At 43.7% G+C, this 16,275-nt stretch overlaps 1 protein-coding gene across 1 annotated transcript in view; it reads left to right on the top strand.

Moving 5' to 3' along the window:
• INVS (inversin) overlaps window positions 1-16,275 on the top strand; it is a 119,813-nt gene that overhangs the window by 37,508 nt on the left and 66,030 nt on the right. Inside the window, exons 4-7 of the mRNA XM_048510425.1 lie at window positions 10,365-10,538; window positions 11,389-11,556; window positions 13,911-14,091; window positions 15,763-15,872. Coding sequence (XP_048366382.1) covers window positions 10,365-10,538; window positions 11,389-11,556; window positions 13,911-14,091; window positions 15,763-15,872 — 633 coding nt within the window. The remainder of the gene's footprint in view (window positions 1-10,364; window positions 10,539-11,388; window positions 11,557-13,910; window positions 14,092-15,762; window positions 15,873-16,275) is intronic.

Below are 16,275 nucleotides of genomic sequence, written 5' to 3' on the forward strand. Positions count from 1 at the left end.
ATTTTGTTACATGGTCCATTCACTGACAAGCATCTTTGGCTATTTTTTTCCTGAAGTACAATTATGTTAATATCAATCAATCAATGAAAATAAGACAAGTGAGCTTTTAAAAAAATAAAATAAAATCTGTTTTCTGTTCCAGAGCAGCCTTGCAGTCTTCCTAGTTCCCCTACCCTGCTAGAGCAGCGCCAGCAATGGCTGTGGCAGGACCTGACAGCACCGGCGATCAGCTAGACTGGCTGCTCACAGGATGTGAGTGCTCACAGACTCGGCTCCCTAAGCAAGATGTGAGTGCTCACAGACTTGGCTCCCTGAAGCTTGGCAATTAGTCCCACATGGATAAAGAGGGCTGGTTGCGGCTTCATGCTTTTGCAGATGACAACAGCTCACCTTCATGGCTGCCCTGCTCTGAACCCTGCTCTGAACCTTGTGGTCTTTGCTGAACTGGTTCTTGGGAACTTAGTTTGTGTGACCTTTGCTTCACCAACGGAGCGGTGAGCTTCTTTGATTGTTTTGTATCAGTAAAGCTGTAAGTGTTCCCTGCACTTTGCCTCGTGCCTCCTTTGTGGCCAGCCCGTGACACCTGGCTTTTCTCTTGTTTTCCCATTCTCTTGCTCTCCTGGCCCCCCTGGGCCTGGAATGCCTTCCCCTGCCGCTGTTCTTTCAGCCTGCCCTGCTGCGCGATCCCGTCTCTTCTGGGTGTAGCTGGCATGAGTATGTTTAAAGCAGCCATACGTTGGGGTTTCCTTCATGCCTTGACTTGTTGCTTTATATTTACATTTTGATGTGGTGGTGCAATAAAGCAGTTGTAGATTAGCTGTCTGGGGTACAGCGATGGGCCTTGTCAATATATTTGTTGAGACTGCTGATCACCCCCTCTTGGGAATCCTTCCGTGTGCCCGATGAGCCAGGAAGCATCGAGTCAAGTTGGATGCATGTGATGGATCCACCTAGTCAAATAATGTTTGCTAATGGCAAAGCTTTGTGTAGTGTTCCTCTTCTTCCCATATAATATTATAATTTGGAGTGAATATGAAATCAAAGGCCCAGTCAGCAATTATAGTTACTATTCATAAGAACATAAGAACTAGCCTGCTGGATCAGACCAGAGTCCATCTATCCAGCACTCTGCTACTCGCAGTGGCCCACCAGGTGCTTTTGGGAGCTCACATGCAGGATGTGAAAGCAATGGCCTGCTGCTGCTGCTGCTCCTGAGCACCTGGTCTGCTAAGGCATTTGCAATCTGAGATCAAGGCAGATCAAGATTGGTAGCCATAGATCGACTTCTCCTCCATAAATCTGTCCAAGCCCTTTTTAAAGCTATCCAGGTTAGTGGCCATCACCACCTCCTGTGGCAGCATATTCCAAACACCAATCACACGTTGCGTGAAGAAGTGTTTCCTTTTATTAGTCCTAATTCTTCCCCCCCAACATTTTCAATGAATGCCCCCTGGTTCTAGTATTGTGAGAAAGAGAGAAAAATTTCTCTCTGTCAACATTTTCTACCCCATGCATAATTTTATAGACTTCAATCATATCCCCCCTCCGACGTCTCCTCTCCAAACTAAAGAGTCCCAAACGCTGGAATAAAAGGTCTATCGTGCTATTACTATTACATTATTATAGAAGCATTCCTGCCACTCAGTCAGTGAAATTCTGTCAATTCGTTGCATTTGGATTGAAATAACATCTTGTAAACACTTCACAGTTATCCTTGCTGGTCTTTTGTCTCAACTGCCCTGTAACTGATTATTTTGAACTTGGAAGCAGAATGCAGCTTGGAGACAGACTAATGTTTCTGTGAGGCAAAGAAACCAGATTTCCAGGAGCATTTTGGACTTTTGCAGAAAGAGAAAGGTGGGGAAAAATATGGCTGGATGTCTTTGTACCCCTAGAAATGTTTGTCTGGGCCAAACCCTGTGTTTCCCCACTATTAATAAGGAAGTTGCTAGGAATAATTCTTGTAAATTTCAGTGAAACATCTCTGAATTATCGGCAAGGCAGGGAGCATGCAGGAAAGCGACAGTCCAGGGAGCAATAGGAATCTTACTTTCCACTGTTCACAATGGGGAAACCCAGCTAAATATGGTGGTTTATTGTGGCTGGATTGTGGCCTCTAGTGTTATGGCTCAGCCTGGTCTAGCTGGGGATCCCTGAGAGGAAGACTCAGGTGAAGAGGAGGGGGCCGTTTTGGTGCCAGATCCCCAGGCACCCCCTGTAAATGCAGAGCCTGACCGGTCATTAGTCCCCGCAGGACCAGGTCCAGAGGCTCAGACAGAGTGTGCACACAGGGATGAAGTCGTTACGGGCGGCGCAAGGAATAGGCGAGACGCGATGACATCATCCGGGTGGAGAGAGGCCAGTGGCGATGTAGCGTGATCGATGGATCTGGCTAATCTGCCGAGCTGGTGTCCCTGGCACCTTTTATTAAGGGTTTTGGGCATGCGAGAAGGGAGAACGTTGCACAATACATGAATCCATAGGGCCAAGTGACGTCATGGGAGGAAACGTTCTGTCTGGGCTTAATCCATACCTGGGGTATGTAGCTTTGGTCCCTTTGTCCAGGGCATCTTGGTGACCCGTGAGAGTCATGGGGGTCTTGTGACAGGTGAACGCAGGTGCCCAGAAGGCGAACAGATGGCTCAGGTATTCCTGTGCAGCCGTCTGAAGCCTCTGTTTGCCCGGGCTGGCTCACCCCTACACAGGGATCCACAGCCAGATCCAAGCTCTGAGATTCCCCAGCCGGGGCTTAGCTCTGAGGCTCTTTAGCCTCTTCACAATGAGCCAGAAGGGACCCTGCCAGTCCCATCACCCCTGCCTCCTCCTGTCTCCAGTGGCCCAGGAGCAACATCGGAGGAGACTGCATGCTACGTTACAGCAGAGGAGACACAGTAGCAGGTTAGCAGCCATGGGGCGAGCTGACTTGGATGCTAAATTCTTACAGGAGCCAGACTAGAGTAACCCAGCTGCAAGAGGTTATTGCACTAGGGCCGTGGTGGTGAACCTTTGGCTCTCAGGACGTTATGGATCACAATTGGCCATGCTGGCAGGGGCTGATGGGAATTGTAGTCCATAACATCTGGAGTGCCAAAGGTTTGCCACCACTGCATTAGGAATGGTAGCTACGGCTATAACAGAGGTTTACTGCAGCTGAGGCCATCTTGGTGGCAGCTGCTGTGTTTATGGTTACCGGTATGCGTGCTGTCTCTGTTCCTAGCCTTGTGCACTCATTAAACACCTGCACCTGCTGAATCACTGTGTCCGGACTGTCTGTTGGTTCTTGAGGGCCGGTCTATGACGTCTAATTAGATCCAGGAACCCTGTCCGCATGTGCATACGTATGACAAGCATAAGGTGACCAGATGGTCACCTTTCCGGCCCAGGACGGAGAGTGGCGTGTCAGCGACAAGATGTTGCGCACGAAAGTCATAGAGCAAGTAAAGCAGAAGTTGCTCGGCGCTCAAGTCAGGAAAATAGAAGCGCTTCAGAAGACATCAAGGCGGTGCCGCAGTGTGCTTCTGGGGCGCTTCCCCTGTTTCCTGACCGAGGCGCCAAAAGGCGCAGTGTGTTGTTGCGGGCCATTGTCCGCATCCGGGACAATGGCATAAGCCCAGTGACGCCGGACACTCTACCTTGCCGTGAGTGTCCCGTGAAAATCGGGACGGATGGTCACCCTAGACAAGCACTCTGCATATTTGTTTTGTTGTACTGGTCGTTGACTGTAAATAAATGATTGATTGATTGACAAGCACTCCGTTCTAGATTGTATTTTGCCCTGAGATCATTTTAATTTTGGAAGGCTTTTTAAAAAAAAGGGTTATAGGATAGATCTCCGAAATATCCTTTTGAGATAAACACGCATTTGAAGTCAGTAAGAGCTCTTGTGTTTATATGTGAATAGCTATATTTTTGGTTCGAGATGCGTGAGAGATTAGTTGTTTTGAAAAGCTTCTGCCTGAACTGCTCTCAAAACAGTGGAGGAAAAACGAGCCGCCGGTAACAGAGGCGAAGTTAACTTGCAGGCCAAACATTTACTGCGTTTTTCTGGTAGCAGACTGAAATGGAAGCGGCCAGTGTTTGAGACGAGTTAAGCAGAGGCTGTTGAACAGAGAGCAGGGCAGAGAAAAGAAAGCCGACACCAATTGTGATGGGTGAGCTCAGAAGTCAGAGGTCCACTTTCCTTTTTAAAGTTACACTGAGAAATGGCCTCTCTTCCCTCACGTTGGTACTTGTACCCTTTCGCTGTACTCCACTTGATGGCTTAGTTTATTCCTATGGAAACCAAGGGAACAAAGACGAGGTTGCTGCGGGCTTTTGGAGGAGAAATATGGCAACAGCTCAGCCATTTGGCAGCTGAAGATGCTGCCTTGCTTTCAATGAAACCCCAGTCGATCACCAGAACAGGTTTCGAGTCACAGAGATGTTCTTGGCTGACACGGTACCTAAGATGCTTTGCCAGACGAGTGGGCACTTTCGACTTGGAAACTGGCAAATAAAGTCGCTATTCAGCTGAGTTCTCTTTTGTGCCCTGAGAGTTTTCTTTGGAATCTAGGGTGGTAAAGGTGACGTTGCCAAACCGGTACTTTTGTTAAGATTTAGGTCCAATGTCAGGATTAATGGCGCTGCTGAAAGGGGTTATCAGCGCTGAAATATTTACATTTCCTTAGCAGTACATTCAAGAGGAGTTGCATTATCTTCATCAAGCATTAAAGGAAAGGTGGCAGGAAATTTGATGTTTCCTTTTTTAGGATGTATTCTTTACTTTCCCGCTAGTTTCCTAAGTGCTGATTAAAAATGGCAAATGGTAGAGATTTCAATCAATCAATATATTTTTATTTCGGTCAAAGACCAGAAGGTATCAAATGTAGAATATAAAATCCACATTGTACATTTCCAGACCAAATACAAAATAAAATTGAGGTAACCTGTTTCCAAAGACTGTCCAAACCCTAATATAAGTTCAAGTTAAAAACTGGAATAAAATTTGAATAAAAGATAAAATTAGTGATCCAGACTTCATATCCTTATTGCCCTACTTGTCCACGCCTTTTAACAACATAAGCGCTAAATTTTTGCCACCTCTCTGGTAATATTAGGATTGGCATCTTCTAGTAGACTTTTCATGGCACATTCCTCGGGGCCAAGAAAAATTGTTGTTGGAAGAGAGACAAACAGATTTGCCCTCATTTCTTTGTGAGTGGGGCATCGTAAGAAAATATGTGTCAGGGTCTCTATTTCCCCCATATCACATGGACAGTGGTAGAGATTTTGTTGTAAAGATTCTTCATTCTGTCAGCCTTATTTGCTTTACTGTTGTATCCAAGGTGTTAACCTCATGGAGCACCGTGCAAACTTACAATAGTAGAAATGATCCTAATCCTACACAGCTTTGTCTGCAAGGTTATGTTCTTGCTCTCTGAAGTCTGTAGAAACTATAGAGCATATGTTATTAAAGTGTCCCCTTTATGAGGAGGCAAGGAAAAAATGCCTGTCACATCTACTACACAAGATGACATATTGTTCTGATAAAGTTTGTTGTGAAAAACTATTACAAGATAAGAAGGAGAATATTACTAAACTGGTAGCAAAATTCTGTTTATTCATTATGAAAAAGAAAAAAATGATCTGAATATGGCATTCCCCTTAGATATTTCTGTTTTGTCTAGTAATTTTATGCTGTTTGGTGTGTCTACAAAGTATAATGATATATAGATGGATAGTGCTGGAATACGAGAGAGAGATCTGCATTCTTGTTTTGTTGTAGATATTTTGGAGATTTGTAATATATTTGGTCATTGACTGTAAATAAAGTCTTCTTCTACACAGCTTCGTCAACGTGATCCTAAACACAGCTTATGTAGAAACAAAGGTAGACATGAATAGTAACATAGTGGTGGAAAAGAGGTAGCAACTGAGAGAGAAGGTAGCAGCAGATAAAGTTACCATATATGGAATTAGGCAGTTGGTCCATCCAGGTCACTACTGTCCACTGAGACCGGCCGGGGCTCTCCAGTGGTTTCAGGCAGCGGCCTTTCATGCTACTTTTGATCCTCATCTGGAGATGCCAAGCAGACATTCTACCGCTGAGCCTTGGGCCCTCACCAACAGGGATGGTAGCCAGCAGGAGACAAAGGTGGGTGGAACCAGCAGCAAAGGTGGGTGGAATCAGCTCCATCCAAAGGGCCGGACGCAGCGCCACAGTCATTCTGCCCTGCTGTTCCCAAGGGGGCTTTCTGGCAGTGTGGGAAGGCAAAAAACACAAAAAAGCCTCCCTGCTGCTGGAAAGCCCCTATTGGGCTTAATGAGCTTACGTTTGGTGACAGTGCAGCTCTGCCTTCACCACACCACCTCTGCCCACTGCGGCAGTCAGGATTGTGCTCTTAGACGGTTAAGAAAAGTCCGCCATCAGGTCTGCTCATCATTGTGCTTGGTTTCAAAATCAGAGACTCAGCACAGCGGAAGCAATGGAAGCTGGGCAGGAGAGTCCTTGTAACGTACATTGTTCTGTCCATTAATTGGATATCTTTCTAATATGCTAATAGTGTAAAGATTCAGCAGTGGAAGTCGAAAAGTTGGTAGTTACTGATGTCGCTCTTCATAGGTAGTATTGTTGTAGGAAGCCTTAGTACAGGGGTGCTATTGCCAACAAAACAATAACCAAAGATGGTAAAAAAATATTTGCAAAATGTTGCTTTCTGGGAGAGTGCCCTAACCTTACAGGGGAACTATTTGAATTGGGGCACATTATTACCTAGAAGTACTGTAGCACATGTGAAAATATGCGAGACCATCTGGGGGTAATTAGCTTATAGAAGGCTGGTCTGTTAATCATACACTCAGTCTCCCGAACAATTTCTCTCGAACGGCATAATAGCTTACTTTGAAATCAAACCTACTTACAGGAATTTGAATAAATTGAATAAATATTCCCAGAATGAATCAATTTTTCTGAATTAAAGATGAAATGATAAATTCTGTTATTAATTAAAACAATTTTTTTTGAAAAGCAAAAAAACTCCTCTCTGTCGTCACTACTAAAATCAAGCCAAACACAAAACATCAGCTCAGTAGATGCAAATTTATCATCATGTAGTCAGAAGTCAATCAAAAGATATTCTTGGCCTCCTAGTATTATTTATTGAAAACAAAAAAAATTCAAAAAGAATTGCATGTTTGTCTGGACAAAGGCTTTCTGTGCTTCAAAACGAGATTGTATTTTTCCTGTTGTTGAAGACAGAGTACAAGAAGCAAGAAAGATAATGCAAGTGTAGCGAAGCAGTGGGCTAAACTGGGGGGGAAATAACAAAGACATACTTGAGTGGGGTTTTCAATACTCCCTTTGGGGAGCATGATGCGCTAAGGGGATGTAATGGGATATTTTCCTAAGAGAGTAACTGGAAGAACTTGCTAAGCCAAGAATCACCCTTTGGGAAAACACTTTCAGCTAGAGGGTTCTCAGTGTTGCTGCTTGGGAAGGAATGTATTCCTCTCTACAAAGTTACATATAAACCTCAGCCTTCCAATTGTGTGTTGGACGAATTCCCACCGATTTCAACTGATCTTTCAAATAACCGTGCTAAGCATTGGAGGATTAGTATACTGATAATTAAATGTTTGGCATTAATTAAAATAATTACTATATTACATTTTAGAAAGAGAGCATGCAATAGAAAAGTGAATTTTTAAAATGTTTGCTTTGTGTGATGCTAACAATTTTGTAAACATTTTTAGCATGAGCAGTACTACTTGTGTGTGTGTGTGTCTGTCTGTCTTATGGTGATCCCATAGAGTTTTCAAGGCAAGAGACTTTCAGACGTAGTTTGCTACTGCCTGCCTGGAGAAGTGGGGAATCAAACTCAGTTTCCCAGATTAGAGTCCACCATTCTTAACCACTTACGCCACACTAGGGTCGATTCCCCACTCACAATTAGATGCGTGCTCATCACAGAAAATATCCAGGTTTCCAGCAGAACTCCCCACTACACCAGCTCAGATTGACCCTGTCTCCGCCGCTCTTCCCCCCCCCCCCCCCAGCGCACATTATTTCAGAACCTGGAAGAGAGTAGACCTTTTGAAAAACGCACGCTGAATGTGGAGCGGTGTGGAATTTCGGGAGTGAATCTGGTTTCATTTTTCCCGCCGCTGGTAGTGACATGGAGCCTTTCGTTCAATCAGAAAGCAGCGGGTTGTGTGGGATGCGTGCACAGCCCTTTAAAAAAAATTTCGCAGAGCAAAGATCCACGTCTAAACGAAACGTGGGGCCAGTTTGAATGCTTCACTGAGTAAAAGGCAATACAATGAAACGCTAAACATCGTATCCACGTATCCACAACCGCATAGGGTTGTTCTGCATATGCTCACAGAAACGTGGATCCATCAGTTTGAAAATTTAAAAAAATTCCCACCCCAGCACAACGCAGCAGCCAATCAGGATAGCACCTGAGCGGATCGTGTGTTTGATCCGCCAACAGTGAGTACTCCTGCCTGGCTGCTGCGTTGCTGCCGCTTATGGGGCAGAAGCTGCAGTGTGGACCTTGAAACTGTGCTCAAAAGGCACGTGATCAAACCTTCCCGGTTTGTATCTAGTTTCATTTTTTAAGTGGGGAATCAACCTAGGTCTCATCAGAATCTATATATGGAATCTCTTTTCAACAAAGTTGTGATCACAAGAGAAAAGAACATCTGAAGATACAAGTCCTTGATGCGCTGTCATTTCCATAAATCGTGGGCCCGTTCCGTGGCTTTGTTCACCCTTTCCCCCTAGCTGTTCAGATCGTGATTTTGGTCTTCAGTGGGATTCTGTGTATTGTGGACAACCGAGGCTGCGCCTTCCATTGTGGAGATGTTTCACTTATCTGTATTTATTTATTTTATTTTATTATTTTATTAATTAGATTTTTATACCTCCCTATCCCCGAGGAGCTCCGGGCGGTGTACAGCAATAAACATAATATAACATAAAATGGCTAAATCTTTAAAAGCAGCGATGAAACAGTAAAAGCTAAATCTCATAAATACAATACAAAAATACTAGCATAAATATAAATGGCGTCCAGCAGCTCCATATTCAAAATCCTCTCCCCAAGAGGGAGGAATGGCAGGTCCCAGATGTAGAGGGCCATGAGGTAGAGGGCCATGAAAGGGGGGCGGGAAGGGGGCACCATCAGCGGCCGGTTCCTCCAAAGGCCCGGAGGAACAGCTCCGTCTTACAGGCCCTGCGGAACTCACCAAGGTCCCGCAGGGCCTGGACAGTTGGAGGAAGAGCGTTCCACCAGGCCGGGGCCAGAGCCGTAAAGGCCCTGGCCCGTGTGGGGGCCAGCCGCATGGCTCACAGCTGTGAATCCCACTCACGCGTTTAAGTGTTCCTGCCTATCAAAAAGAAATTGTGTGAGTGTGCCTTCTGTGGAACACGTGGCAGCCGGGTCCATCTGGGATGCAGCTCTTATCTGAAGAAATAGCTCAGCCAAACTTGCAGCTCTTCCCACTTGCGCCTCTCCTTTGCGATGCTCTCTCAAAATTAAATGAGCCAGATTGAAGACCTCACAGCCATTCTTCTTGTCTTGGGATACTGACATTCCGAGGTAGTCTAAATTAAAAATAAAATAAAGCCATTTCCAGCCGAAGCATAGACATGCGTGAACACAATGGCACCCAGCTTCTCATTTAGGGCATTCCCTGTCCATTCTGTTTGGGCTTTGCTTTCTCAAGCAAGATCAAGGGGCACCCATTCACTTCTATGGGAGTGTGCATGGTCCCTCACTTGAAAACACTGCTGAGGCAGAAGCCAAATCTTCGTCCTCCATGAGAGCAGGCAGCAGATGGTCCTTATTTATTTACAGTCCACTTTTCTGGCTGAGACTCAAGGTGGATCTGAAAATTTAGAACAATGCTGTAAGAACAGTAAGATGTATAACAAAGTGTAATAAGATCAGATTGCAAAGTCAGAAAGCAATTCAGTAGGGACTGTAACTTAAACAATATCTAAAAGGAAAGAAATCACAGCTCTTTGGCTTCTATTTTCATTTTAAAAACTATTTTCACATTAATAGTATTGTGTGCCATCGGCGTAACGTGTTAACAAAAAACTGGCTTCAAATTTTTATATGAAACTTCTTTTTTGTGGTTCCTTGTGTGAGCGGAATATATGCAAATGCAGTGTATGGATGGAGTTCATTTCAAATTGCAGAAGCAGATCTAAAGAACCGGAACTGGCACAAGAAATCTCCCCCCTCCAGGAAACACTCTCCCCCCACCCCCAAATAACACTGCTATTGCTTGTCTGGACAGTTGTGAAGCTAATAACTAAAAATACTTACATAGTTTTAATGAGCCTCCACCTTTTGCCCTTCTGTTGAATTATCTAGGGCAACTATCGCTTTATGAAACTTCTACTTGCGCGTAGAGCAGACTGGTTGAAGAAGGATTTGGAAGAAATTACGCCTTTGCATTTAACTACCCGGCACAAGAGTACAAAATGCCTAGTTCTGTTGCTAAAATACATGGCACCAGGAGAGATCGATACACAGGACAAAAATAAGGTACAGACATTTGTTTTGCTTTCCTGGTAAGTTTCCAGTTCTCAAAGCCGATAGTGCTTTTCTGCAGTTAAAAATTGTTTAAAACTGTGAATGACTGCGATTGCACAGGATTTCAGCCACCACTTTCTTAGATGATTCCAATGAACTCTGATTAGATTTTGTGTACAGCATACTGGAAATCATGAGTTCGATTTTGCTGATCTCTTCCTCTAACACAGGGGTCTTCAAACTCTGGCCCTCCAGATGTTCATAGACTACAATTCCCATGAGCCCTACCACTTGGCCATGCTGGCAGGGTCTGATGGGAATTGTAGTCCATGAACATCTGGAGGGCCAGAGTTTGAAGACCCCTGTTCTAACCGAAGAACAATCCTCCAGCCCAAGGAGTCTCTTTTGAAAAATGTGCAAAACCTCTTTCCACTTCTGCTAGTGCAGGGGCCTGCAACTGCGGCTCTCCAGATGTTCGTGGACTACAAATCCCATCAGCCCCTGCCAGCATGGCCAATTGGCAGGGGCTGATGGGATTTGTAGTCCATGAACATCTGGAGAGCCGCAGGTTGCAGACCCCTGTGCTAGTGAAATGAACCCACCGGATCCAAACCCAAGATAATATGAAGTGATTAAGCAGAAACAAGCCAGGAATCAGTCCTTTCCTCACTCTGAGTAATCCTCAACCTTTGAACTTTACAAAAGCTTAATGTAATGTGAGACATCTTCTGTAATCTAGTTTAAAAAGTCCTAAACATTTGTTATAGGGTATAAGAGTTTTTTTTAAAAAACCACAAAGAGATTGTCAGGGTTGTTTCATTAGAATGTTTTTAAAGTATCTGTACATCTTCCTTTCTCCCAGCAAACTGCTCTTCACTGGAGTGCTTATTACAATAATCCGGAGCATGTGAAACTTTTAATCAAACATGACTCTAATATTGGGATCCCAGATGTTGAAGGCAAAATCCCACTTCACTGGGCGGCAAACCACAAGGACCCAAGTGCTCTTCACACGGTCAGATGCATTTTGGTGAGGCTTTGTGTTAAAATAATTATATTTTAACTTTTTTCCTTTAGTGCCAATGTGTTCTTCATACAATTAGGATCAGATGGGACTCCAGTAGCATCCTGAGTTTGAACTGAACCAACCAGGACATCTAAGTCCCTGTGAAGGAGAGTGATTTTAATCAGCAAAATGCTTCAGAAAAAAGTGACAGTGTGGATGTATGTTTTACAGGTCTATATCCACAGGGGGCTGATACTCCCCAAAACCCTAACAGACTAACTTGACTTGAGTTCAGTAGCATCTAAAATACCAACAAGAGTTTCAGAGTATGTACTTTAAAGCAGGAGTGTCCAATTCTGGGCCTCCAGATGTTCATGGAGTACGATTCCCATGAGGATTCCCGTTCCAATATTTTTTGGGCAAATGAGCATATCCACCAAGCATGTACATATGTACCTTTTTGAGATTGACATTTCCAGCAGTTATCCGAATAATTCTTATATATCTTAGCCAATTTACTGGGATATAAATGCCATCTATGAAGCATCTTAATATAATTTTCTTGTATTCTTACAGCCTTAGTAAATTTAATACTTTTCTTCCATGTTCTTTCCCATGTTTCCATATTGATTTCTCTTCCCAGATCTAATGCCCACTTAATCATGCATTGTTTTACTTGTTTATCCATCAATTCTGCTTGCAATGTACTTTTAAATATTTTTAATTATTCCTTTTTGAGATTCTTTGTACATTTTTAATAATACAGCCTTTCAACTCAAAACCTTTTATTTTATCCAATTTGAATTTTTCTTTAAGCTGTTGGTATTGGAACCAATGACAATCTTGATCGTTTATTTTAATTTCTTGTCCGTCTCTTAATTTATATTCGCCTTCTCGATAATTAATTAATTCACTATATCTTAATGTGTTGTGAGGTTCATCTGTCCTTATCTTAATCGCTTCTAATGGTGCTAGCCATCCTGGAGTCACCTTAATATTTTTCCTTTTATATTCTTCCCAAATTCAGAAAATAGATTTTCTTATATAATGGTTCATAAATTATTTATATTCTTTCCCCTATGCGCACCAAATATAGAAGTGCCAGCCGAAAAAAGATCCATCCCTTCCAAATTAAGTAACTCCTTATCCTCTAATAAAACCCATTCCTTAAACCACAACATCCCTGTTGCCTTATAGTACAATTCTAAATTTGGTAAACCTAAACCTCCTCTCCCAACCTCATCACACATCACCTTATAACTTATCCTAGGTCTTCCTTTCAACCAAATAAATTTCATCAAGTCTTTATTACATTCTTTAAAACATTTCTTATGTACTTCAATTGGGATAACTTGAAAGAGGAAATTCATTTTTGCTAAAACAACCATCGTGATTAATGCTATTTTCCCCATTAATGATAGATTTAATTTGGACCATTTTTCTAATTTTCCCTTAATTTTTTTCCGTTCATTTTCGTAATTATTTTCAAATAATGAGATATTGTATTTGGTTAAATTTATCCTGAGATATTTGACCTTATTAACGTTAGTAAATTTTAGCTCCTCCTCTAATTCTTTTAGTTTTGTTTCTCTTATGTTAAAGGACATCATTTTCGCTTTAGTTTCATTCACCTTTAATCCTGATTCCTCACTAAATAATTTAATCTCCATTTTCAGTTTTCTTATTGATTTTTTGGTTGGATTCGTAAATAACACTATGTCATCTGCAAACGCTCTAATCTTATATTCATATTTTTTCCTTTATTCCTTCTATTTCCTTATCGTTTTTAATATTTATCAATGGGGGCTCCAAAGATAAGATAAATAACAAGTGGGAAAGGGGGCAATCTTGCCTTGTACCTTTTAGTATTTCAAATGATTCTGATAGTTCCCCATTTATCTTTATTTTGGCTTTTTGTTTTTGGTATATAGCTGATGGAAATTGTAGTCCATGAACATCTGGAATGCCATAGGTTGGCCATTCCTGGCCTAGGCATTGCAAAATGGCAGCTAAGATCCTGGTAGGTGTTCTTGCAATGTCTCTGCCTACAAGCTGTCTGGTGGGTTCCTTTTTTGTTCAGTTTCTTCCTGTGCAGACATAATTGGACCACTTGCTAATTTTGGGTTTTAAGATATCGTGGCAGGTTCACCTGGATGCCCCCCAGTTGAATCCTCATTGAGTGTCACTCATCATTATTAGATATGTGATGATGAGTGGATACAGCTGGACTCTAGCTATTTAGCTCTTAAAAGCTCTTCTTTTGGTTGTTGTCTTGCAATTGGTCTGCGGAATCAGTGCTCATTGTTAACATTGCGTAGCCCCTGCATTTTTAAAAAAAGATCACTGTTGCTTACTTGCTTGGAATTTTTGTATAATAGGATGCTGCTCCCACTGAGTCTTTGTTGAACTGGCAAGACTACGAAGGACGAACGGCGCTCCATTTCGCAGTTGCTGACGGGAACGTGGCTCTGGTTGATTTGTTGACGTCCTATGAAGGCTGCAACGTGACTTCTTACGACAACTTATTTCGAACACCGCTTCATTGGGCAGCTTTACTGGGTAAATGCTAAATGGCAAACTTTCTGTGTTCTGTTTTGACGCAGGTGCCAGGTCGTCTTGTGGAGCGTTGGTTTTGCTAAATTGGGAGTCTGCTGACTGCAAAAAGGCTGCAGACACTTGGCTAGGAAAAATGTCTTTAAGGGCAAATAGAGGGCAGAGCTAGAAGCAGGGCAGGAGAAACGTGAGATCTGGGAGAGGATTATTAGAGAAAGAGACAGAAGATAGAAGTAACACAGAAGAGTAGGCAGGGCTGGCAGTTCTGTTGTTTTATAATGTTAGTGGAGTAGTACTGTTAAGAGTTCTTTAGCTTGTTCATCACACTGTTTTTGATGGTACGTGAAACTATAGAAATTATAAAATTGTCATCCACAGCATCTCTGCCTCTTCCACCTCTTTGGGACGCTTTAGTTTGGAGAGGAGACGTCGGAGGGGGGATATGATTGAAGTCTATAAAATTATGCATGGGGTAGAAAATGTTGACAGAGAGAAATTTTTCTCTCTTTCTCACAATACTAGAACCAGGGGGCATCCATTGAAAATGCTGGGGGGAAGAATTAGGACTAATAAAAGGAAACACTTCTTCACACAACGTGTGATTGGTGTTTGGAATATGCTGCCACAGGAGGTGGTGATGGCCACTAACCTGGATAGCTTTAAAAAGGGCTTGGACAGATTTGTGGAGGAGAAGTCGATCTATGGCTATCAATCTTGATCCTCCTTGATCTCAGATTGAAAATGCCTTAGCAGACCAGGTGCTCGGGAGCAGCAGCAGCAGCAGAAGGCCATTGCTTTCACAGCGAGTAGCAGAGAGCTGGACTAGATGGACTCTGGTCTGATCCAGCAGGCTAGTTCTTATGTTCTTAAAATCCTAACATATCATTCCCTAAGGGATGAAATGTCACGACGACTCACTTCCCACCAATTGATGCGCAGGACTCACTTCCAGCCGTGCAAGTGAGACCTGCACGCCGATTGGTGGGAAGCCAGGCCAGTGGTGCAGCAGCTGTTTACCGCTGGCTGCCCTACTGGCCCTGGCACCAACCTCCCCATTCCCCTGCCTGCCCTCCCCCAACCCCAAAGACCAAGCCGGGTTGGTGGGGCAGCGACAGCCACCCCCTCCCCATTTCCCTGCCTACACCCCCCTCACCCCAGTGTCCAAGCTGAGCCTGGCAGAGCATGGGCAGCCAGCCACCCTCACCCCTGGCCTGGCACCTCCCTCCCCATTCCCCTGCCCACCCTCTGCCAACCCCCAGAGACCAAGCCTACCCCCGACTCACCGCTCACTTGACCATTGCTCTCTGTGATGCTCTCCTTCAGCAAAACACAGCCGCCCTCACCCTCCACCCTGTCTAGAACCCGCTGTATTTCTTGCCACAGCGGGCTTTACTGCTAGTCTCTGTGTAAAACCTGAATCTTGACAAAGGCAGTTCTTGTATACAGTGATTTCCAGAGTTCTCTAAGTACAAACAAAACATGCAGGTCCCTGCAGTGAAGAGTATGCAAGTTAAATTTCCAAAGTAAGGAGGAAACCAAAGACAGAAGGGCAAGAGTTGAAGGAGAGAAACAAGGGCGAGTGCATGCAAATGCCATGAATTCTGTAGCGTCCAGAACACATACCTTGGGATAATGAGCTTAGGACCTGGTTTCTGCCATTTTGTTCCCCCTCCTTAGGTCACACACAGATTGTCCACCTTCTTTTAGAAAGAAACAAGTCTGGGACCATCCCATCTGACAGCCAAGGAGCAACCCCTTTACATTACGCAGCGCAGAGCAACTTTGCAGTAAGTAGAGCAAACTGTATTAATTGGAAGAAGCCAGAACCATGTGCTCTCTCTCCTTGGATTTATATACCTGTTGTTGGCCATGGTACAAATAACTGCTGTCCCTCATATCAGCTGCCATAGCCTGGAGACAGAGAACATGTGTGGTGGGGGCTGGGGGGGAGATCTTAGAAAAGGTTACTTTCTTTACTTCCCCTCCCCCCCAAATTTGGGGCAGGGGGAGGGTTGGAATGATGTTACCTCATTCCAAGAAGTTACTTTCTTCACTTCTTTTGTTCCACTGTCATTGCTCAAAATACAGGTTTTTGAAACAATACAAAAACCTGCTTGTGCATTTGCCATCAAATCGCAATCGACTTATGACAACCCCAGCAGTGGGCTTGCGAGGCAAGTGAGAAGTGCA

Source organism: Sphaerodactylus townsendi, linkage group LG11 (genome assembly GCF_021028975.2).
Source record: "Sphaerodactylus townsendi isolate TG3544 linkage group LG11, MPM_Stown_v2.3, whole genome shotgun sequence".
NCBI lineage: Eukaryota > Metazoa > Chordata > Lepidosauria > Squamata > Sphaerodactylidae > Sphaerodactylus > Sphaerodactylus townsendi.